Source organism: Polyergus mexicanus, unplaced genomic scaffold (genome assembly GCF_030449975.1).
Source record: "Polyergus mexicanus isolate NDT 795.1 unplaced genomic scaffold, iyPolMexi1.0 SCAF_20, whole genome shotgun sequence".
Classification (NCBI taxonomy): Eukaryota; Metazoa; Arthropoda; class Insecta; order Hymenoptera; family Formicidae; genus Polyergus; species Polyergus mexicanus.
The window spans coordinates 5,506,146-5,532,973 of record NW_027223340.1 but is presented as its reverse complement, the minus strand read 5'-3'; the positions used below and the strand labels follow the sequence as shown (position 1 = coordinate 5,532,973).

General features: G+C 36.0%; 1 protein-coding gene across 1 annotated transcript; it reads left to right on the top strand.

The window, feature by feature from the left end:
* The first annotated feature begins 280 nt into the window (after positions 1-280).
* Galphao (G protein alpha o subunit) lies at positions 281-26,616 on the top strand. The gene is made up of 8 exons (XM_070311836.1): positions 281-701; positions 7,292-7,334; positions 11,259-11,400; positions 12,661-12,821; positions 16,760-16,888; positions 17,449-17,578; positions 18,543-18,696; positions 18,781-26,616. The coding sequence occupies exons 1-8, from the start codon at positions 584-586 to the stop codon at positions 18,966-18,968; spliced, it is 1,065 nt and encodes a 354-aa protein (XP_070167937.1). The 5' UTR covers positions 281-583; the 3' UTR covers positions 18,969-26,616.
* The last annotated feature ends 212 nt before the right edge of the window (positions 26,617-26,828 follow it).

Below are 26,828 nucleotides of genomic sequence, written 5' to 3'. Positions count from 1 at the left end.
GATTATACAGGATTTACTCGCCAATTTCACTCGGTTATTCCTTTCTGTTTTCAGGCGCAGCTGAATCGCGCGGTTAAATCGACGCAAGTGTGGCGGTGGTTAGGGTTGCGTACGGGTGGCTGCGGTCGCCCAGGTAGTTAGGGGATTACTCGGTGCCGGTTGCCGCCTTGGTAAGGTTGCCATCGGTGACGACGAAGACGAAGACGACGAAGACGAGGACGAGGACGAGGAGGAGGACGGCGGTGGTGGTGGCGGAGGAGGAGGAGGAGGCGGTGGCGGAGGAGCCGGTGAAAGAGGCAGTGCCGGTGAAGATAGTTGTGTTAGTGGTGTCGGCGGCGAAAGTGTTTACGGTGATTGTGGTAGCGGTAGTGGTGACGGCTGCTGTGGTGACGACGGGTGCCAAGTGCTACGAAGAGGACGGGATTAACGACAAAGCGACGAGTAGAAGGAGGAGGGGGAGCTCCAAGAAATCGTCTCACCTTCTTCGGGGCGACCGGGCCGCTACCCGGCCGCGCTGTTTAGCAGCAGCGAGTGATATAGGAAGTGCGTGAGGGTGGCATTTGTCAAGGCAACGTGTAGCAAGATGGGCTGTGCCATGTCCGCGGAAGAGCGGGCCGCTCTGGCTCGCAGCAAGCAGATCGAGAAGAATCTCAAGGAGGATGGCATCCAAGCGGCCAAGGACATCAAACTCCTGCTGCTTGGTACGTCTGTGTCATTACCCCGTTTACTTTGACTCCCGAAATTGTATGTATGACGAGAGGGTGTACGCGCGATATACGCTCGTTCAAGTTTTATGACAACGCTGATATTCGAAATTCTTATTTCAACGTTTATTTAACGTTCTTTTTTTTTTTTTTTTACAGAGAAGAAATGCAATTCAATGTAAAGCTGGAAACCGGAATTATATAAAATCAGATATCTTATTATTATGTCTGAATTCTGAATTCTTCTGTTCATTACAATTTCGATTCATGTTTCGCGCGATTGAGTTAGAATGGAATTGAAAGATTTCAGATTTTTCAATATTGTATCGTGTTTTTTTGTTTACTAAATTTTTATATATTAATGTTACATACTATTAAATTTATATTATTCGTTGTATATTCAATGTAAAAATCTTGGGTGGTATACAGCATTTATAATAATAGCTAAAATGGGCAGGGAGAAGATGTGACGCTCCAATTGCAAATCGTCGAGATAAATGATGTAACGAGTAAAAGTCTTTTACTGTAATGAGTAAAATATTTCTTATCTGAAAAATAGTAAATTATAACATTTTCTTTGTGGCAAATTTTTATTCAAATATTACTCATTCTCTCTCTCTCTCTCTCTCTCTCTCTCTTGATTATCATATTATTCTCTTAAAATCAACTATTGATACAAGTTAGAATTTTTGATTATTCCGATTCCTAATTTTATATAAAATCATTTCTTTTCTCTATTGAATAAGAACGTGAAAAGATAATAAAATGCAATAAAATAATGCAATGTTCTTGGTCGAAAAAAAAAAAAAAAAATTATATAGCCTTAAGAGTTTTCTCTGACACGTAGGAAAGATAACTTTTATTTTAAGGCGCGTAAATATTGCCCTGGAAATTATCTTCCTGGAAATAGTTTGATACAACTTGACGACCGGCCGCGATTATATCGACAATATCGCGACATCGTATCTACACCGTTGCTTTTCTCGCCCGTTAGATATTTCATGAGCTATGGCGGATCTATGATCGGTGAGGAGTTGCGCACCACGTGCTTCTAGTCTTTATTGATCTACCTAATTTTCTAGATTGCAGGTCAATTATATCAAAGTTCTTTGCTGCACGTAGAAAGTCGATCGAGTTTGCGATTAATTTTTAATTATCTTCGATACGATGATTGAGCGAAGATAGTAATAATGTTCCTCTAAAAAAGCTGCGATCGGAAATATTAATTCTTAAAATTTTACTCGACACGTTATGTAATTAAATTAGTGATACACACACATACGTTGATTCTTTGAAACCCACGCGATGAAGTAATAAAAGTCTCGAGTCTCATACCAGATTCGCGTCCAAACAAAAGGTGAAAGAGGAATTCGCTGGAATCTGTGCGCAGGCGTGCTCGCGATTTGAGAGAGGCAGGCTTTTTAAATTGACGGGCGGGCAGGAAATTGAACGCGACGTAAAACCGGAAGAACGGACGCAACAAGCATGTTCCTCCTTATTGCGGAAGGGTAATGCCCGATCGCTCATCCGACGTCAGTCGGATGACAGTTCTTTCAATCCACGCCGGAGTATTTCGAAGCGCATAATTGCCGTCGTCGACGTCAGATATCATTTGACGTTAGTTCGTAACAATGATGTCGGCGTTTCGGAATGACGACGCCGAACGATAACGCCTCTCATTATTTGCAATTGGGATTGTGGAATTATCGGTAGGGGGACGGGGGCGTGGGGGGGGGGGGGAGGGGCGAGAACTTTAACGATTTAAAAACTAAAATGATGAAACTACATCACATGTATTACGGTATGCATCGAAATAAATATAATACACATATAACGTAGCCAAAAATATTTTGATTCTAAACGAACGATTTCACGATCGCTGGAAAAACCGAGCTGAAAAAATAAATCAGACACAGTTCTTCTATTTCCGGCCGGGGGTAGCTAACTTTCGTGATATCTGTCGGCGATTTGATGAAGTATGTCAGGGGACCCGATATTTATCGGGACACATATTGCTGCCACATGTCGGTATCCCTCGGGTTACCGGGATGGGAGAGGGAGAGGGTTATGAAATTTTTAGTCGACAGGAAAAGTCCAACGTCAGATTCTTTTTTCAAGTCGAGGGCATGTTAGGGAGATAGGATTGCGGTCTCAACGCGTTTTATTTTCGATCGAACCATTTTCCGCATTACGGATCACAGCTGTATATTATACAATACAAGGTACATACGTATGTGTGTGTGTGTGTGTAGAAATAGAACATCCAATTGATTTCTTTAGTTGTAACATTTCAAGAAAATGTTTCAAACATAACTGAATGCGGGTGCTTAGATATGTATTAGAATTTATTGTATTATTTATATACAATTTTTTTTTATCTCATCAAAAAGTTCATTTCAAAAATTTCCTTGTTCTGTCGATATTTCAAGTAGATAAGATTCTCGGGATCGATCAGATTATAAATCTTCACAACGATTCTCGAGGCCTGATGAGTTTTTATAAGTGATTCTATATAATGCACGATCATTATATAGACACAAATGTGGTTGCAATTAAAACTTAATATTCGTTCGGGATAGTCGTGTATTTACAAATGACTTCACGTATCGATAAATTTATTATATTCTATCGCGACGTTATTTTTGTATTCGATGTCATAATATTCGACATTAACGAAGAACGAGACGCGAATATTGTATAGCGGTTTTTTTTTTTTTCATTTTATTGTGATACTTATGATCGTCATTAAATTTGCATTAGATTTTATTGATATTGTTGTGCGCGAATTGGTATGTGTGCTTTCCTGATTTCATCGAAGTCTTAATGAGAAATTCTTCGTCGACCTCGCGCTATAATTAAAAGCAAAATCAATGCGGGAGCAGGTATAAAATGGCGTATTGTCTCCGCTTATCCGACTGCGTGCTAATTGCTTCGCACATTTTCACAATTTACTTTCTCGCCTTTTATCGTTTTCAGTTTCTTGCTGAGATATTCTCTGGTGCCCCGAAAAGAATCATCAATCTTAATTCTAATCTGATTTTTTTCTAGGGAAACAATCCGCGCAAATTTATAATCCGTTATATAAATTACAACATATATTACATAATATTTATACTTATAGTATCCAATTATATATATATTATATTATAACATTACATTATTATAATTCAATTTTAATACACGATAAAAGTAAGATTCTTTTGAGATTAAATAAAAAATAAAATTTTATTATTTAATTATTTAAAAAAGCACAAAAAGAAATATAGTTCGCCGGAAGCTTTTAATTTTTGACGATACATTATATTCGCCTTTTTCCAGGATACACAATATGTTTTAAAAATCGCAAGTCTGGGTTACTTCGAAACGCGCTGCATTGAGAGCACCGTGAAAGATACGTTTTCGAGCGAAATGTGGGTCCTGTTTATTGGTGTAACGAGTGACGTCATTCGCCGGTGGAACGTGCGTGCGTGCGTGCGTGCGTATGTATGTACGTGCGCAAATTGGCTGCGAGTATTTTCATTCGATTAATGGTGCCTCGGCTGCAAAATACAAATGCATATTGCAATGCGGGAATGCTGTATAGCGTTAAACATCAGCGATTAAAACGCCTTTGTCGCGACTTTACAACGTTTCGAATCGTGGAGGAAAAATAATTTTTTTATTTTTCCTGTTGTTACTTCTTTCTATTTCTCATTATTTCAATTTTGTACTTGGAGGAGATTGGATACAAGCAAGTTAACTTGGATAAAGAACAAGATATCGCTATGAAGCTTGATTACAAAATTTTAACGCGACATGAGATTAATTATGAGAGAACTTAAATAGAAATATATTTAATATATACAATACATATATATGTTTTCATTTTTATTATTTTATTAAATAAGTACGTAATCAATCGTATTGTAATTATCATTTATTTTATATAGACGATCTATTCCTTTGGAAGTTTTATAAGATTCTACAAACACACATAATCAAATATACTTTGTATATTTAAGAACAGCATTGATCACAATATTGCGAATGCGCGTATCTATGTAAAATGGAGTAAATGGCAAAGGGCGCGGTATATTTGTGCATTAAACCGACTTGAAATGCATGAAGAGAGAGGCAGTATAATAAAATATGATTCATTAGAGTCTGTAAATCATAACAAGAACGAGATATCTTTCCGCGTGATAAATATTACCTTTAATATTTAATTACATTACAATCATTATTATATCATCTAATGAGTATTACAATTATATGTGCATAAAATTATGTAGGATTTGTTTCATAATTTATGACATTTTAAATATTTTGTTTTTAAGTATATTCTTTTCAAATCTTAGCTATTAATTTTCAGATATCTTTGTTTTACATCGGAGAATCAGATACGGCTTTCTACAATATATCATAAATTTATAATTTAAATGATTCAATATATATATATATGTATATATATATATATCAATCATATTGTTATCAATAATACTTAGTCGCTGATGCATAAGAATAATGTTTAGGCAGGACTGGGAAAGTTATTTTATAAAAATAACGCGTTAGCATTTTATTTTTCTGAAAAGTAATTTGTTATCATTATAAATTACCGATAAAAAGTAACTTGCTGTTACAATCTTTGTTATTTTTTTTAATGCTAACAAAGCCACGAGACATTTAGATATCGATATAAAATGTAAAGAAATTTAAAAAATGTAGATTTTATTCATTTTTTGGGGGGATATACAGATACAGAGTGAGGTACTTAGGAAACACCCGAATAGCTTTTTTGGTTTCTTTAGAGAAACAGTTAATAATCATTTGAGAAATATATATATATTTAAAATAAATAAGATTCAAAACTATTAAAATTATTATATACTTTATATAGATATTAGAATTATTATGTATTTTATATATTGTAGATATATTATTATTACCATCAATGTCGATACCGACATCGAAAATATCGAAAGTAGATTTGTAAATTTGAAAAATATAATTGTTGAATTTAATATTCGTTCTCGAGAAAATATATTAAAATTATTCTATCCTTTACAAAGAAATTTTGTAACGTTTTTATCGTTATAGTTATTAAAAAAACATAATTGTATGAATGATGTCGTTACAAGTAACCAGTTATTTCTCAATCTTGCATTTAGATGAAGAGAGAGATTCGTTGAATGAAAAAGTTATGATCTAAATATCTAAAACGTATTATATTTATGTAATCAAAATTTTCCGGATTTTATTGATATTACTCGCTTTCTTTAATTTAGCGAGAATGACATAGGATAGCCTGTTTTAAATTTTCGTAAATTTTCTCATATGGTTTTTCTCAAATTCATCAAAATTATCTAATTTTCTCTTTTTCGCGCGTATCACGTGCGCGATGGCTAAAGATACTCTCAAAGCGTGAACACGTGAATAAATGAAAATGAGGCGAGTGAAGGAGTTGCGAGAAATAACAATGCATTTTATAGATTGACTTTAATTTTTTTACAATAGGTGGATATTAAATTTTAATGCATTATATACTAATAATTTTTACAACGAAAGAAAAAGATTTGAAGACAAACGCAATTGTCAATAGTTTCAAGATTTGACACAGAACAGCATGAAATATAAAGTAGATTTAAAATTTCATCCCGGCACTATATATTAAATATGATCTGAGTCATTTCATCCGAAAGTGTATGATATAGCACATACTCGTATAGCACAAAGTAGATTCGATAGAATCTAATTAGAGTTAACGGAGTTGGAGTTTAACAGGGCTTACTAGACTTTGAGATACAGTCGGTCTGTCGAGAGTAAACAGAGTTTTGGGAACTCCGATCGATAAATTCGTTCCGATAAACTCTAGACAATTTTTTTTTAACTCGTTTAGTTCTGTTCAATGCTTTTACATCGACAAGGGCGCGACGAGAGGATCATCGTCGTTGTCTCGAGATGATGACTCCTTTCTTCCCGGTCGCCGTCTGTAGTGGGCTCACTCGAGATCTCACGTGTATTCAGTCGATATTAAACGACTCTAGCCGTGAGTAGCTATTATAGATACCTACTTACACTGGAAGTGCTTTTTTAGAAGTGTAAGCAGGAAAAGCGAGTTCCGTCGATGTATCCGGTTAAATAGAGCGGCATATATTTTGCGATTAGTCGCGACTCGTGCTATCTTGACCCGATCATCGATCCGATTTTCGCGACGTACCGAAAATCATCTTTCTCTCCTCTCTCTCTCTTTTTTTTTTTTTTTTTTTTTTTTTAAGAACGAATTAAAATTCGAATTAATATCTACATGATCATTATTGATTTATAAAATAATCCACTATTATATATGATCAGAACAATTATTGAATTTAAAGGATGTAGTTGCTTCGAGGAATTTCTCTTTAACAATAATTTAATGGGTAGGAATTATTCGTCACAGCTTTTTAATCATTGATATGAAATATATTTGCAAATGAAATTGAACAGAACATAAGGAGGCTTATCTTTCCTTTGTCCATTGCGCAAAGTGCATTTTGCAACGTAATTCGGTGATACGTAATCGCGAGATTGACGACTGCCTTCAATTAAACGCTTCTCTTTCTGTTTTTCAGGAGCGGGCGAGTCCGGCAAGAGTACTATCGTGAAACAAATGAAGTAAGTATAATTGTTTTAGTGCTTTGTATGTACCACATGCATGCACCGTACTTATCATTTAAAAGGGAGGAGTTCTATTATTAAAACGAGATTACATTCGTGTCTGTTGTTTGTTCCGTAACATGTATCAGCTGTTCCCGATTACCAATTAAAATAATTAGTCCTAACAGTTGATTGTACAACTATGTTTTTAAGTTACATTTTGCTGCTCTTAAATTTTTGAACTGAATTTTATATCGATTATACGATAAAAACATAAAGATTAAGTTTTATGAAAAATGCGAAAAATCGAGAATTATTCGGAATTAGAGTCTCTTACGTGGCGTTGAGGATGATTCTCACATATTGGCTCGTAATTAGGCGAATTTTACGTCACGGACTTTTCAACCGAAAACTTAATGACTCTTCCGTTTGGAAAATGAGACGGTGAAAAGAATGCGACAAGAATAGATCGTGGATACAATAGTAACAATGCGGTGTCAAACAAGACTAGCATCCTTTGATGTTTCGCGACGTCGCGGAAATGCTAATTTGCGAATACTCATCAGTCAGTTGCAGACTTATGATTATGAGAAATACTTTCTCACGCTTCTTTCTTCATCCTCGGCTAGACAGCCAGATTTTCATATTTTAAAAATTCACCGATTATCTTAACGATCCTTTCCTCTGACGTATGTTTTTCATTGCTTTTGTACTTTCTCGTATCGAATTAAAATATGTCGTTACCTAATCTTAAGTTTTATATATAAATTAAATATTATTTATATTTGTTTTATTATTATCAGCAATTTAATTTCAACTTTTTACTCGTATGAATCGCAGTAACCGAATTTAATCGCGTTTTTTTTATGAGAGATTTATTCAAGAATTATATCTTTAATCAGATATAATTTGATTTGCTTATCTGGCGATTGAAAATTAAATCGCTTAAATTATATTTTATTATACTTTCATAGACATTCCTCGCTCGCGATTCCTCTTATATTCGTCATTCTGCTAACTAAATGGTGACAACGCGCGATTCAAGTTGTCCTAAAATCCAATCAAAATTCCATTTAAACTGTATATTGCGTGTGCGTAATGTGTTGTCAAAAAACATAACTTTCCAAAACTTCTAATAGGAAATGTGAGATTTACATTGAAAATTTATTTCATCGCATGCAGACTCGACACGTCCATTCGTTACATACCCCCTCCATTGTATTCTATAAATATATTATCAGAATCTTTCGATTATAAATAAATCTTCGAAAGTATGTTCGAAGAAACTTTTAACGTCGTACAATTTTGTGCGCACAATTCTCTCGCCAATTATTGTCGCCGCGCCGCAAGAATAAGTAGAATAGCGGATAATAGCGCGTCCATCTCGCATGTGCGAATAGATTAATCTTTTCGCGTCTTAATCTTTTTGCATTGTCATTATTTCGAGGCAAACCGTTGCCGAGATCGATACGCTTTGCATGTATTCGAGAACAGCCAGCTGTTTCGTCATACTCGCGCTCGTTTGAGATATTAGTATCACGGCGTGCACTTTCTCGTCTAGATTAACATATTTCCTCTGACGGAACGAGTCTCTCTCTCTTCCTGTGTCCTGCGCTATGAATGGGCCCCGTTCAAAGGGTCCCACGAACAAAGTTACCGCTGTGCGTGTTCTCTCGACGGAAGGAAAGCTACCGATCGCGAAAAAATAAAAGGATGCTGGCTATATTTCGACAACACCGATATTTTTATTCCGGTTTTGATTAATTTTGCGCACAATGCGTTATTTTCGATGCTTTAGCTTCGATATTCGTTAAATTTCCACAATTTCTTCGTGGAGTCGGGCTATCGGAAAAAGCGATAGAAATTTCACGCGAAAATTTCTCGATCCGCTTATATTTTTATAACAGATATTAATTATATGAAAAACATGGATATCGAGATTATAATATCTTTTTTTCACATTTTTTTACTTAAATATTAATACAGTACGCTCTCTTAATCGAGATTCTGTATTTTCATGGTATTTTCGAAAGGATCCCTATATATGTACAACTTTTGTCTGTATTATATCTCTCGTACATTCTGGCTGTATAATTTATTGATGCACGTAATGCAGTAAACAGTGGGTACCTGACAATGAGACTGAAGTACGAGCGAAGCTCGTGAGTTTACATACATCCTTATATCCGGTTTTCCTTCGCGTGCAAGTACCCATAAATCCGATGATATGTGCGTGCGTACGTAGTGCTCTTTATGTCATCGTTACTCTCGAAATAGCGAAGGAAGAGGGATGCCACTGCATGTTTCTATGCCATTTATTAACGTAATAGGCAGTATAATATTCATTGTTGGAATTAACCGTTGTTTTATATATGGTTGCTTCGACGAAACGAAGAGCGCTACGTACATTATATTACAAAATGTTACAGATATAAATTATAATTCATATTTACGAGTTAAAGCATTCAAATTGTATTTTTATCTTTTTCGTATATTAAAAGTAAAAAATTAAGATTATGTAAAGTTATGTAAAGTTTTTAAATGTATATATTTTAAAATATACATATGATAAAGAAAACTATACTAGTGAAAGATTTTTGAGATAAGTTATAATTAATTAATGTTTTGTTATATTTTTGAAAATCTTTTAAATTTTCTCGAATATAAATAATAGGACGAGAGATGTGATATATGATTTATATTTTCTAAAAATTATGTTGAAAATATTTGCAAGATGAAAGAGAGAGAGAGAGAGAGAGAGAGAGAGATCAAATATAAAAAAATATATCTAACTGACATGAAAATCTATATGTAGTATAATATTATTCTGCGTGTGTGTTCATTTGTATATACAGGGTGTGCCCAATTTAAATGGCAAAACTTCAGGAGCGTGTAGGGGACCGAAAAGCTAAGACGGAAAATCCTTTAGAGGTTTGCGCGCGTTTTTGCTCCATTTTGGAGAAAATCACAAAATAAGAAACAAAACAAGTTTTCGTTCTTTTACTTATTTATTTATATTTTATTTATGTTATCATCTATTTAACGCGAATATTGTTCAAAATGTTGCCCTCTTGCAGCGATGCAAGCATTACATCTAGCACTGACCTCATTAATTGCAGCTAGATATTGTTCTAGTGATATTTGGTGCGCCGCATCTATGATTCGGTCTCTTAATTCCTCTCTTGAATTGATTGGCACCGTAAAGGATAACGTCAAGTGTTTACATATGTAAGGAACCTTGAAGCGGAAAGTTTATTCGGTGCCAAAAAACTCAAGAGAGCAACTGACAATGAGAGATTGAATTTTTGCGATTTTCTCTAAAATTGGGTTTTGCAAAAACGAGCAAACCTCTAAAGGACTTTTTGTCTTAGTTTTTCGGTCCTCTACACGCTTTTGAAATTTTGCCATTTAAATCGGGGACACCCTGTACAATTCCATCGACTCTATAACTCATGTAATGTTGACTCGGAATATTGTTACGATATGTATGGGCACTCATGTAAGTTACATTAATATATGTAGCGTACATTGCAATTCATATATTTACACACGATGCATTACGTGATATACATTAATTCGAGCAACTGCGTATGTGATCCGCGTGTATATATTATACTATAGTAAACTGCGCAAACTATTTGCGAGAAAGAATAAGAGAGACATTTAAATTCAATGGAATATTCGTACGTGTTATTTTTTACTCATTTAATCTATTAATACAAGTATCAATTATATTTAGCGCATTTATTTCGTTTCTTCAGAAAATTATTTTTATTTTGAAAGAAGTGCACGGCATTTTATATTTTTAAAATAAACGCCTCCCTCCCCGTATGTATGTTCTTTTAAACTTTCTCATTCTCTCTGTTTCAATATTCAGGGGAACAAAAAAATTTCGTTCGTTTGATGTTTTACTTGTTAAAGCGAGTCCGATTCCGCTTTCAGAATTATCCACGAGAGCGGTTTCACGCCGGAAGACTTCAAGCAGTACAGACCCGTCGTATACAGTAACACGATACAATCTCTAGTCGCTATTCTCAGAGCAATGCCTAACCTGGGCATCAGTTTTTCAACCAACGAGCGAGAGGTAATGTATATTTATGTGTACTTTTGACACTTTGAAAAATAACGATTTTTTTTTTTTTTTTTTTTTTTTTTTTTTTTTTTTTTTTTTTTTTAGAAAAAGGCCAAAATGTCGAGATATAAATTTTAAATTATAATGCGCATGTAGTATCATTCGGAGAATTTCATAATAACTTTTGACAATCATGTTTTACTGAATTTTGACAATTGGTGAATATACAAATCAAACACACTTTCGCTTGCTTTATAATTTGAACAAAATCATACGTAACACGTTTTAGCAAATGACATACATAGTTTTTTTAATTATTAACTCTACAAATTTTTCAATTTGAAAAAAATATCATGCATGCGATAGAAAAATTATCAATCGTTTAATTTAATTTTTCGTTGTAATTTATATTTTATTTGACCGCGATAATCTTACATTGTTTATGCATACAGTATATCATTTCATTTCAATGAAATATCAACTATAAAATTATGAGAATATGTTTAGTAACAAACATATCAATCGCCTGTGTATCTCGTATATTATTTAAATATTGCGCGTTGACTTTTATCGCGCGAGAGATGTGACATGGCATCCAGAATGATAGTTCACTGAACGCCGTCAGTTATCTAATGAATGAAGCATTTAACGATGAATCACGACACGTTGCCTGGTCGATTAGCTGTCTAAAGCGATCGTATAACTGTAAAGTGTAAAGAGCGATCCGACTTGCCCCCATGCCTGTCTCCAAGATTGCCGGAATAATTATTGACTACCTCTCCTTAATAATAAAGAACTCTTTATACAATACATATGCGCGTATGTCATTGCATAATGTATTATAAATTATATAATAATCACGTACATAGATGAAAAAATAATGCGCAAAAAGAATAATCATAAATGCGTTATTTATTATACAACTAAAAAATATATACACGTCCGATATTGAATTTATGCTAGAGATTCAACAACTTGATTCAACATTATTTCATAGGAAAATAATTCGAGCGAAATTATTATTCCTGTCAAGTAATTAGAAATTGAGAATATAGTTATTAATATTCAAGCATAGAAGCTAAAACATTTAATGTATCTTATATCATTTTACGATATATTCTCATATTATGATGTATTATTATTCACTACGCGTAGAATTATCGGCAACTGTCAAAATCCTGAGATAAAGCAAATTTTATGATTCAACGAATTATAGGAATATTTTTTCGGAGATGTAGAAATTTAAAATTTTTTGTTTTTTCCTGCTTACAGACGGACGCAAAAATGGTGTTTGACGTAATTCAAAGAATGGAAGACACGGAACCTTTTAGTGAAGAATTATTGGCGGCTATGAAGAGGCTGTGGTCGGACAATGGAGTACAGGAGTGTTTTGGCAGGAGCAACGAGTATCAGTTGAACGACTCCGCGAAATAGTAAGTGAAAATGATCGCTCTGTCGAAGGATGTGTAAATTTCAAAAATTTTCAACATTGAAAAAACGCGACACGGAAAGTCATTTTTAATCTTTAATTAATTCAATCTTCTTATCTTTTTTACCCATGACAAATAGATAATAGATTCACATGCTTAAATTTGATCGAAATGCTAATGAAAGGTAAAATTTACAAGTTAACATAAGATAGACGCTTATGAATTTATTTGATTTAAGTTGGAAATTATATTGAGGCGAAACAATAAATTTTATATTTGCAAGAATTTCACGTAACAAAGGAAACTAATTTCGGGTTGATAAATTTTGCATCGGCACTGGTTTGCCCCTGGCTTTGTCACGCGTCACGGGGAAGGTATTCAGAACTTGAATTTTACTCTTGAGAATTTGCGTGCTCGAAAGGGCGGAGGTAGAAGGAGCGAACCTCGTCCTGAACACGAGACTTGTCGTCCCTTCTCTCTTTCTCTTTCTTTCTTTCTTTCTCTCAGTACGTTTCGCAGGCATATTTCCGCGCTGCCCCTTTGCTGGATATTGATTTTCTAGTAGCGCTTGTATCTCGAGGTATACCATAGTACCGTTTTCCAATACTTTCATCAGTCATCCCCACGCTAACATAAGCATACTCTTTTTAACGAAATATCTCCAACGCGTATAACGATCTGACTGCGAATCTATCTACTTTGATAAGCCGAATGACGGTACTCGGCGAATTGATCGTAAACGACGATAAAAAAAAAAAAAAAAAAAAAAAAAGTTTTCTTCTTACATTATCGGAGCAAATACAATTATCTTTTTTTCTATGTCGATAATATTTTTTATGGTGCTACAAATCGATTAATGCAAGATTAAAAAAAAGACAAGAACACGAATACTAAATTCTGCATCTTAAATTCAATTACTTGAAAGTTATAATTTTTTAAACGATTTTCGCATTCATAATAATAATCATCTGTAAAATGAAATAAATTTCTAGAATCGTAGGCATATTCTTTCTCTATGAAATTTGCTGGACATGAAAAGAAATCGGAGCACTGTACAAATAGATCGATCACGAAAGATTTAATCGCGCGCAATTTTCCCCATATACATATCACGTCATATAGTTAATAACGCGCCGCTGATATTAGCGGTAGATTTCACTGATGTATATACGTGTTTATCGTCTGCATGCAATAGCCGATGTATGAAAGCGGCGGGTTTTTTTTCTTCTTTTTTTTCTTCTTCAGCGTGGACTCGTGCCGTTTCTGGCGCCGTCTTTTCGTTTTAATGAACCGCACTGCGGTTTCGCACCGTTATCGCGTATACTTATTGCACATGCAAGTACAGATACACGCACTCCCCGCCATCACTTAATATATCATTCATTGGGGGTAGGCGAGGGGGGAGACCTGTAGCCGCGGTAATAATGGTGTGTAACGAAAAAACCGTTGTCTTTTCGATAAAAACAATAATATTATAACCGAAGTCGCGAAATAAGAAAGAAATAGCGAATCCATTTTCCGATAATTGTGTCAATTATTTATGTCGCATCAATTTGCATCAATCAGAAATATGTTTAGAAATATATTTATAACCGGAGCAACCACACGCCTAACTATATCACCCACGGGGTATCTGTATATATAAGACAGAAATGTGGCCTCACTGGTATTAATAGACCAAATTTTCTCAAATAAACGGATATTGTTGTGAATTTCACGGCAAAACGGCAATTTACGATACACCGTTCGAAAATCTTACATATTACATTATAATTAATTTTAGAAGAAATGACCGAAGAAGAAATCTTGACTTAATTTATGCAAATGTTTCGCTTTAAAACGTACAAAGTGACATACATTGATAATAGAATTATAAACTTCTGGAATTTTGAAAAGTTTTTTAATTTGCGGAAAAGGAGATCTTTTCTTAATCTTTCCAATTACATACAAATTTTTAAGCCACTCTGATACTCTTGATATTTTAGTTAGGAAAAACTCAGTCGCAGATCGATCAAAGAATATATCATTAATACGCTGAGATCGTAAATCTTTTGAAGTGAAAAATAAATATTCCGTATGGAGGGACGGATCCTCGTGCATGAACAACCCCCCCAAGAACTTTCTCTAGAACATATACTCTAGGAAAGTACTTGTAGGACTTCGTTTCGCGAGGATGCCGGAAGAGGGTAACGCGAATTTCCCGAGGAAGAAATCGCGAAGGGTGGGCGTCAGGGGGGATGCGACAGGTTTCGACGGAAGATCGGGTCGTTCGAAAGGGGTGAACCGGATGAGGGGAAGGGGGGATGATACGGTGGTGGCGGGCTCTGATAGTTGAAATGTATGAGAAATACGCGTATACTCTCTCTCTCTCTACCTCTTTCTTCGAGGTTCTCCCTCTCCCTCTCCCTCGCTCCTCGTCATTATTGATCGCCGATGACGTCACGCCACGCCCGTGTCACGTGGCAGGCGGCCAAGATGGCCGACCGGCTTCCGGCATACAATCTCTCTCCTATTTTCTCCCCGATTTATTCGTTCCTCTCTCTTTTTTTTCATTTTCGCTTTTTCCTTCGTCGGAAAAATCTAAGCTTTTTCCCTCTCTAGGGAGATATCATCTGGACTCTCTTGTTCGCCTCGAGTTTAGCATGTCCTAAATTGCCAGATCCTTCATGGCGGCTCGATACTCTCTCTCTCTCTCTCTCTCTCTCTCTCTCTCTCTCTCTCTCTCTCTCGCTTCTGCACTCTTTCATTCTATCGAATCATTTCTTATTCTCTCATATTTTCTTGCTATACTTTTTGCATTTTTTTTTCTGCTTCTTTTTTCCTTATCAGAAACGAATTTATCTGCCCTCTTTATCATCAGCTGCCGACTGCTTCTCTTTTCATCTCATTTCCCCCCCCCCCCCCCCATTACGTAGGCCAAAAGGAATGACGTTTCTCGCACCTTGCAACCCCTAAATGCCGTAAGCAGTGGCCTAGAAAGATGGCGCTTGCGTGGTTCTTTCTCATGATTTTTTAACCCCTTACTTCCTCTGTTACTTTTTGGAAATTATATGGAAACTCGGTGATTATTGAATCATCGTCACCTGATATTTCTTGCTTTGAAAAATAATTGTTATTATTCTTAGCACTCAATGCTCTCATTATCGAGCATTCGTCATTTGACACTAGGCAATTCAATATTTGATACTCAAACCCCCAGCATTGCACATTCAATATCGAGAAATATGCTATTTAAACCGCTACTCCATTTACAATATAACTTGCTAAAATAAAAACTAATGATTTTCGCAAATATTTTATGAACTCTGATTCTATTATTTATTTATAAATTGCCATCTCTGTATCATTCGTGTATTAAAGTAATATGTTTAAGAAAAAAATAATCGGACTTAATCGCCAATTTTTTTCCGGCGATATTGCGACGATTTTGCGAATAATTGGCGAAAAACTTCTAAAGCGTTTGTACCGTTGGAAACGTTTCCTTGCAGCAGCCAGTTCGCACGGTAGTTTACGAAGACTCGATTACAGTAACACTATTTATTATATCTGCCCGCTACTTGTTGCAAACCGCGCCCTAGCTCCCATCTATGTCAAGTTAACACTCACACCATCCCGGATCGAATCTGGATTTATTATACAAGTAGATTTATTACCATTAATTAATTTTACCCGATCGAGAATTTATTGTGATAATGATAAAGATGTGCGTGTAAGAAAGAATCGTTATTTATGGAAATGAATAAATCGGAATTAGTTGCTATTTTATAAAATTAATGTTAGAGATACGCAAAACAAAATGCCCCAAATAATAAATTTATTAATATTAATTGTCAAAATACTTTGGACATCAAAATGGTCTTAATGGTATTGTTAATGTATAACAGAATTACATCCTGTAATACGATATAGCCACATTTTCACGAATTGATCGTTTCTCATAGCTTCCTGGATGACTTGGATCGATTAGGAGCCAGGGAATACCAACCAACGGAACAAGATATTCTCAGGACCCGTGTGAAAACGACGGGAATCGTGGAGGTTCACTTTTCCTTCAAAAACCTCAATTTCAAGTAAGTTGTATTTAAGTTACGTAAAATTAAATATAAGAAGAAGTTATTAAATTAAAACAGAAATAAAAACGATATCAATCGCTCTTGCTTCATTACGTTGACTCATTTCTGTAATCTCGTGGGTGAGCGCGGCATTTCGGGGACGCTAGGCGGCTATCTTGTTATGAATGCTCGGCGTAGAATGAGTCATTACTGTGAAAATTCGAGCGTTCGCTTGTGGAGCCTTGACTCTATATTATTTATATTTCTATTTCGATTTCGATTTGTCGGAGAGACTCGAAAGTAGCGTCGTCGTTAGCTGTTGAAAATCGCGCGTGTCGAGATAACATTACATCTCCATTAAATCAGCCGCCTGATCTTTCAAGGAAATTAAATGTCAATTAAGAGCTAATTAAAAGACGCAACATTGTGCACTTGAAACAGTAATAAAAAGGTTGATACGATCTTAGATATAAATATCGATGTTTTGTTTATCGAGATTATAGACTTTTAGAAAATAAAATAATAATAAGAGAGAGAGAGAAATTGTAATTATTTTCATGCTCATTTTTTTCTGTTAGATTATTTGACGTTGGCGGTCAGAGGAGCGAGCGTAAGAAATGGATACATTGCTTCGAGGATGTGACTGCTATTATTTTTTGTGTGGCAATGTCCGAATACGATCAGGTTTTGCACGAGGATGAAACGACGGTAAGTACAAAATGCCCTTAAATGGTCCTTTCGTCATCTCAAAACTCTCAACGTTATGATTTGCTTTCATAATCTTAAAGCGATTAAATATACATTATCATAAAATAATAGTGTTCTATATACAATATATTCTATTAATATATTATTAAAACTTTTCACGCGTGCCTAAATATATAGAAACTATTGCGATTTTCGTGTTGTAATCAATATACAATATATACAATATATCACATTTTTAAATACAAGTTACTTGAATACTTAAATAAAAATTATATTTTTAATCCACGAGGAACGATAGAAATCAACCGCTTTCTTTCTTTTCGTTGTGCTCAATTGCAAATGTGCGCACTCATGCGATTATATATAGCGAGATAATCTTAGGGATCATGGTTGATACCGGGTTGAATGTACGATTCGTCAGAAGAATATCAAACCCAAAATTAGGAACGTGACGGAGAGTACGCGTAAACTGAAGCTCCGAAGAGTCAAGGGATCAATTGCCGAGGTCGCCGCTGCACGTGGGAAGATTCCATTGAACTCTCCCGTTTGCGTGCATAGTGACACGCGCGCGTTATCATCTCACCAATATTAATCGTCATTAGGGGGTGCCTGTCTTTCGTCGTCATCTGTATCGCCGGTCCATCACGAATCTATGTATATGGATCATATTATACGGAATGAATCACGTTCGCCGTAAGGGGATCGCTTTAAATACAATATATAGTTAAAGTGGACCTTATAAATTTCGTCGGCTTGAATTATACATAGACTATTTATAACGATATGGTTATGTAAATGAATCGTGATTAATTCTTTCGCGCTTAATCGATTATTGTACTTTGCAAAAAAAGAGGGGTGAGCTTTATAAAAGTTTATCCATTTTACATGGAAATATCGGCTCGTATAAATATCTATTCATGTGTAAACGAACAAAATCACACGTTATCCTTCTGACATTTTACAGAATCGAATGCAAGAGAGCTTAAAGTTATTCGACTCGATCTGTAATAACAAATGGTTTACCGACACCTCGATTATTCTCTTCCTGAACAAGAAGGATCTTTTCGAAGAGAAAATCCGCAAGTCTCCTCTTACAATCTGTTTTCCTGAATATGCTGGTAAGTGCGTTTTATGTGCACTATTATTTTCATTTATCTTGCTTTAAGATAACTAACGAATATTTCGAACGCTTGTGTGTACAGGTGCGCAAGAGTACGGCGAAGCGGCTGCATATATCCAGGCGCAGTTCGAAGCGAAGAATAAGTCGACCACGAAGGAGATCTACTGCCATATGACCTGTGCCACCGACACGAACAACATTCAATTTGTGTTCGACGCAGTCACAGATGTCATTATCGCTAATAATCTGCGCGGTTGCGGTCTCTATTAGACTAATTCTGTATTCTACGTTAAGCGCAAACGGAGGAGGAAAACGTTACCACGATACGGCTGGCCGGACGATATACTTCAGCAGGCTCGAAGTTTGCTTCGATTCCATTCCGGCTCGAGGAAGAAAGAGAAAGAGAGAGACGATCCCTTTCGTTATCAACGCTGAGCAGACCGTAGCGGAACGTATTTAGTTTGTCTGATCTTATACTAACGAATCCGAGAAACCGACGTCGTTTAATCGTTCGTGATGTCGGTCGAAGAAAAGGCACGCTTTACGGCAGCGTGGAAGAACGATTACGGAGGGAACGCGTGCTTTAAGAATGAGCCGTCGTTGGCTCCGATTCTCGGACGGGTTAGATGTCGTTTTCACAGGAAACGAGACCGAAGCGATCGAGGACGAATTTTTTGGCAATGTCTACGATCTTAATCTACGCAGAGAAAAATTAAGGGAATTTTAATTATGCGCTCGCGTTTTCACAACCCGTTTTTTCTCCATGCCGAGAAATGTGCAGATTGCGCGTATGTCTGACCACTATGACGATGAAAACGCGAGGATCTTGTACGAAAATAAAGATTCATAGTCGCGGATCAATGGATTGAAATAGCATCATCATGTTCTCTCGTGAACATCGAGATTGTCGAGGCTCGAGCATTTTTATACCGCGATCTTCGGCTTCGTTCTCGTTTCGCGAGAAACGCTCGAGCATTCCATGACGTAAAGAGAAAAAGAGAAAGACAGAGTCATGCGTGCGCGCCACGCACGCGAGTCGAAACCTTTATCCACAACTTTCGCACACAGATTATTAAGCGCACTCTCAAAATTTTGTTTATATATACACACACACGTTTATATTGTATATTCTCTTACGTCTCTTTTCATTGAACGGCACATCCGCACGGCACATTCGCGATTGGACGGATTTCCCGAGAATCTTTTCCAGATTTGCATTTTGATAAGTAAAGAGGGCAATTGAAAAAGGGTACATTTTGTAACGCAAGAATTTTGTAATGTATTGATATTGCGAAATTTTCAAGCTTGATTTCTAGTCTATCAAGTTTAATTACTTCTAACGTTTAATATAACGTTAGATATACTTTCTTTTCTTTTTATTACTTCACGTCATTTTCATATTGCGTAATTGCTGTACAGTTAGTGTAATGACCACGCACACGGGATATTCCTATGCACAGGAACTGATTATAGCCACAGATATCGATCTATACGCACATATACACGCATAATTATTTTGCAGCGGAAAAATTTATTCCTTCATTAATGATCGTCACTGTGAATGTCACAATATACTTTTTATCATCACACATGTACACGAATATATACGAGAATATATACGAGATGTCGATCTGAGAAATTCTTGAATCAACGTTGAATCATCCATTCGCTTTGCAAAATATATCCTGATAGAAATATTAGAAAAAAAAAATTAAAAATTGTGTCAAATTTCTATAAAATAATTTGCAGAATCTTATTTGCGCGTGCATGGAATATATTGCAGATATCAAAGAAACTTTTACAGAATAACAAGCTTTCTTACGAGATATTTGACGTTGTTATCGACATTACTGATAATGATTCAAGGTTTCACCGTTCTACGCTCCATACGTTCAAGCAGAAACGACACATGTATGCTTGAGCGTGTACAATTTTTGGGACATCCTGCGCAACATGCGAAACAAATGCTATAGCGGGGAATCCTAAGAGTGTATTTTTCTAAGTGCTTCTTTTTCTTCCTTTTCGTTTTTTCTATGGGGTGTATCGACAATATCGCTGATTAAGTTTAATATATGGGGGGAGGGAGAGAGAGAGAATGAGGGTGTAGGTGGATGAGACGATAAGGGAAGTGTACGAGAGCATGCACATGGGACCTCATATTTAGGTGCGCGTAACCAGCACGTGTGTAACGTGTTCCGGGACGGGCGTGAATCTCGTTGCGCACAATCGTACTGTACTCGGCTATCTCGCATAAGCTATATTTTATTACACGAGAGTTGTGTTGAGGGGGGGAAAGATACGGGCAAGAGAAACGGCCGGTGACGCATCGTCACGCCGCATCGTTCGAATGCCACGAGACGCGCGTCTCCTGACGATTAGCTTTCGCGTCGGAATGAAAGAGGGTGAAAAAGCAACGGAGACAGCCGCGCGTAGAAGAACACATTAGATTCATTAGAAAAATCGTGTGAATAACACGAGACGCGATAGAAGACAGAAGCGGAATAGCATGAGATAGAACACGACTTTTAAAACGCGAGACAAGAAAATATAGAATCTACAACTGTCCAATTCGTGATTCCAACTCGAATCCTGTAAGACTGTGCTTCTATGTCTATGTCTAGTCTTGTCAGCGAGTCGACGCTTCTTCGTCTCGTAAAGTCCCTGTCTGTGTAATCATCGCGACTTTCCTCGCCGGCGCGTTTCGTCTTTCCGATGAAATTAACCAGTCCATTTCCTTTCGCGTGATCATATCCGTCTTGAAATCGCGATTTCGTTTTGTCGTCTGACTGTTACTCTGTCTGAAACCAGTGCGAGGATAATCATGTCCTTGGAAGAGGAAAGCCGACGATAAATCGCCCGATGAAAGGGTGGATGGGAACGTGTGACTTGTATGCGATATAGGGAAGGTGGACCAAGGGTCGTTTTTGAAGCGAGACACTCGAAAATATCGGGCATAAATATATATATATTCGTACTCGTCCGATACTTGAAGGAGGACATAATCTCAAAAGATACTTGAACGACACATTTTTTTTGTATATCTAGACATTTCTGGACATCTCTTTTAAACTTGGCTATAGATTTTCTTCAGAAGTATCGAGTATTTCGTACTATTGGTTAGATCATAATTGATACTAACGCGACAAAGTATCGATACTTTCGAAGCAAGCGACAAAAGTGTGACAATGATGCTATTTATATATTACATAGTAATCGTGAAACACATATTTAATCTCTAAGTATCGAACGAGCGTGAGTGTCAACGATTGACGTTTTATCAGCACCCGTTATTCGCGAATAATCGATGGCATCGAGGCGTCACCAGCAGGGCTGAATGATGAGAAGGGCTGATGAGCTAATCGCGACTTTAGACATAAAGTATTTATACGAAAACCAAAAAGAGGAATTATGTAAGAAATCTCAAAATGAAACGTACCAAATAGCGCGTGCCAATGCGCATGACTTAACTTTTAGTCTAGCTAACGTTATAGAGTATCGAGCGGAGTAGCGGTTAAGCTGCGCTTTTTGTCAAGGAAGAGAGAAAAAGAGAGAACGAGAAAAAAGAGCGATAAAATACGATGAGATTGATATCTTTAGGTGTCGTCGCGCGAAACGAGGATTCGACCAGACGCATCGATTTCTTCAATCCTTTTTCAGATTGTCGTGTTAACTATACCATTTTAATAAGTATAGTTGAACTACTGACTATTTGAAGGAAATTAATTATGCACAGACCCGAGAATATTTGGCAGATTTCTATCATTCGCGAAGAGGCGATCGGCGTCGCGATATTTGTCGAATCTTCGGTTATTCGCGCGCGACTTATCATCGTATCGCCGATTGCGCGAAGCCGATATGCGGAGCGAAATCGAGTATAGAGGCCAAATAATGCCTGGGAAATTCTTTGTCTTACGCAAATTATTCGTTGAAGAATAAAGAATTTACGATGCTGCTTGATTTGTCTCCGCATTATTTGTTTCGCGCAATTCTGTGATTAGCGGCAGACCGTACGTTTCTGACGACGATGCGATGCAACGTTCGATCGTTAAGTTGCTATCACGTCGCACATCGTTATCTCTCGGCTCTAGTTAATCTTTGTCGGCGAAACGATGAAACGTCTTACGAGACGATGAAGATGAGAAGATTTAGAGGGTTTGGAAAAGAGAGGGTTGGGGTTAAACACGCACGCGTAAAAATTTAATTATGTAATGTTCATAGATATCAAGCGCGCGAGACGCTGAGGATAATATGTGTTATTTTAAAAGCGCTAGGGTGCGAATGGGGTGATACGCGAGAATATATTTGTGAGAGTCTACCGATTTACTGCGTTACTAGCTTATAAATGATTCAACGTTAAGAAAAGCGATGTAAGCGATGATATGTTTCTATGTACACGTGTGGGACGCGTAACTCCCGAATAAGAGGCGAGAAACTTGCGAAAGAGGCGAAACTGTCGGCATCGGACGGAAACGATTGCGAGATCGTTATAGGAGACGGTCGTAAGCGCAAGAAATCAGCTTGACTTAATTGTCTTAACTGTCGTTTCGAAACGTAATCGCGACGTGAGAGATTCGTATCCGGTAATGAGAGCGATAGAGGTATTTGCGAGAAATCGATAAGATTGGCAAAAATTAGTAAGACATTTTAATAGGTCGGCAAGAAATGAGTTGGGCTGAACGATGATCGTACAAACCGGTAGGCGAGATCGAAAGATATGCGAGTCAATCGCGATGATGAAAGGTGTGGATAGAGTTTCGAGTTCATATATATGTATGTAATATTATATTAAAACGATATAGTATATACGATTATATATATATATATATACGCCCGAGACGCGTAGAGCCGCCTCGTCGCGTATCATTGCATATCGTGCGTATCATAACGCGTATCGCTCACGACCGCTTCCTCTTCCGCGCGTCTCTTGCTCCGTTGTTTCTTACGGCACGCACATGTGTAAGCGAGCTCCTCTCCCTTCGCAGCACATTTCGCGACACACACACTTCATTTCGTTTTCGACGTCACCTCACATTCGTCTCACAAGCGATCACAACGGGTCCCGGCATCGGATCGAGCGTGATGATCCGATATTTCGGATAATCTCACCAGGGTGGCCTAGTTCGTGCTTCAGCATCCGAAGATAGTCTTTTTTTTCTGGGAGTCACATTCATTAACGATGAAGTATTTTAAACGATAACAAAGTCTAAAAAGCGTACGACGAAATGGGTCTGAAAAATTATGGTATCTTTTAAATTATTGTGTTATTTGCAATAATAACGTGGGCTCGAAGATTTATTTTACGCGAGATTTTATCTTCTTTATTTTATTTTTTTATTCTACTTTTATTTTATTTTATTTTTATAGAAAGGAAATGTATGCATAGCGGATTATTTTAGTCCGCTGAGATGTTATTTTGAATTGTCTCTATTTCAGATACATTCTATGGCTGCTTAATGTGTTAATAGCGATGTAACGATTGCGCATAATAGTCCATGTCGTTTTCATATCAATTTGTGAATCGCGGTGAACAAAGAAGGCAAGGCGAAAGAAAAGTCGCTTAGTGCGATCGCGATTTCGTTAACGTGACAATTTGATCGAAAGTGCGAATTGAGTTGGGAACTCAAGGATCATGTCGCGATCATGTCGCGAGAGCAAAGAATTTGCGCGAGATAAATCGAGCTTTCATTGATAAGAAAGGATCTGAAACGCGCGATAATCTAGGATAGCCGAAAAATTATGCTTTTTCGGAGTGAGATCGACGAGGAATTTTTGCTTTGTCTTTGTTTATTGCGATAGCAATAACGCGGAATGTTTGCGTGAAAACGTCGCAACTTTCTGATATAAAACAGTAGCAGCTTTTATATGCATAATTATTTTTAACATAAAATTTTCATTTTCATTTTCATTTTTTTTTTTTCCCCCCCCATAGAAAAATATACTATAAAGACTAATGTACATCACATATACATGTATGTCAAGAAATTTTTATTTTATTTTTTTTTATTTATAAAAAATATTTTATTGGTATTTTATTCATTAAAAATATTGGAAGTTATTTTTCTTAATAGCGAATTAAAGTTGCGAAATTTTCACAATGAATTCGAAAATATATTACGTACGGGAAGCCTGTGTATAGCGCGAATTGTTTCGTGGCGTAAAGTGCGACTTAATTTTGCTTGAAATTGTATGCAAGATACGAGTTTTTTTTTGTATTATTGTCTCTAAGATTAATGTTATTGACTGTAGTCTCGCGATAACGTAGTTGTATTGTTCATTATTCACCATGATTGCCATATTGTTGTAAAATTAGCTTAATTATATAGACAGCCGATAGAAGCTATTGTGACGAGTAATATATATATATGTATAATTATACATATATATAATTATACATATATAAATATAGAGATACGTATTAGTTATACTACTGCTAAGTCATACTTTTTATGTATGTATGCGTGCGAACACGTAGACGGATGGATGGCGCGTATGTGTGTAGCATTTCTAGTCACGTAATCGAACCAAGAAAAAAAAAACGTAACACTAAATGTCTACGCGTACATGTACATACGTACACGTATATACGTTCGTATGACGTTCGCTCGTTTAAGTTTGCACACAGCGTGTCCCAGATTTAGCGAGAAATATTTTAGTCGAGAATAAAAAAAAAATATATATATATATATATAATCCTTTCTTAGAAATTTAAATAAAATTACAAAAAGATACAAAAAATTTTTTTGCCCGAATAAAAATTCTTTGTCGATGAATAAAAATGCTTTGTTTTTCAATTAGTTTCAAATTGAACTTGCTTTAATAGAAATTCGGAAAATCAAAGATTGCAAAATTTTCAAGTGATGAATTCTTTTCAATTTTAGCTTATGCTATAAAAAGATCAGTCTCAAATCGGTTGAAGTTCATAAAATATATCTTGATAGATCTGGAACATTCTGTATGGTATATCGGGTATAGTTGCGCATTTCTCACATGTGACACACCGTAAAAGAAAACGAATCGTGATTGATCGAAATACAGTGTGAAGGATCGCGCCAATCTCTAGAGAGTGTGATCCGTAAAACATTGCATTTCCATACTGATTTATTATCAGAAATATTAAGTTTTATCTACTTACTTTTTTTACACTAGTACTCTCCTTTTTTTTTTTTTTTTTTTTTTTTTTTTTTTTTTTTTAATTTGTTGCGAGGAAGAGGAAATCCAAGAAGGGATATAGCTAGGCCGCCCTGAAGGGTCGTGTTCGCGGAAAAAATTGAGAGGAACGATAAGAACGTTCCTTTCAAAGAGACACGGCCTCTCGGTGAAAATCTACTATAATGACGACTATAATGCGAGGCGAGGTGAAATTTACTGTGTCGACAACAGCTGCGACAACTATTCGCTATGCATCCTATCATATAAAGATATACTCTCTTTGCCGCTATTACGGTTGAAACTGAGTGAAATGCGGTAAATTGGGAGTGGGAGGATTAATTATAGCGTTATATCGTAATTATAATGATTAATGGTAATTATTATAACACACTGATAACGATAAAGATAACTAAAAAAGTGGATAATAATGTTTAATTGACGATCAATAATCAAGAGCGCACGTATTTCATGATGCATTCATAGTTTAATCATTTGATTTTCGTTGTGAAAGAATGATGCGTAAGATGATATGAGAGTCTTAAAAAGAAAAGGGTACGATTAACAGGGGAGTAAGAGCGAGCGTTACACAAAAGGAAAAGAAAAAAAGAGTAAAACGTCTCATTATATAAAGTTACCACCATGGAGAATCTTTCATTATATAAAATTATTATGTAATAATAATTGTCCATACATCTTAAAATGTCAGAATAAACTAATAACGAAAAAAAAAAAAACATTATCTGCTTATTTTTTATTATTCCTCGTTTATTGTAAATGCGAGAATTGTCAATCGTAAGTTGTTACAATTAAAAGACTTGTTATTGCTTGTAATCTATTAGTGATCGTAATCTTTGTTATGTGATCTATTAGTAATTTATTTGTGATTTAAAATTAAAATTTTCGACGAACTAAAAATCTTCATCTTCATCCATATAATGATATAAATGATATGAGAATTTAAAAGTAGGAAACTCGGGGCGA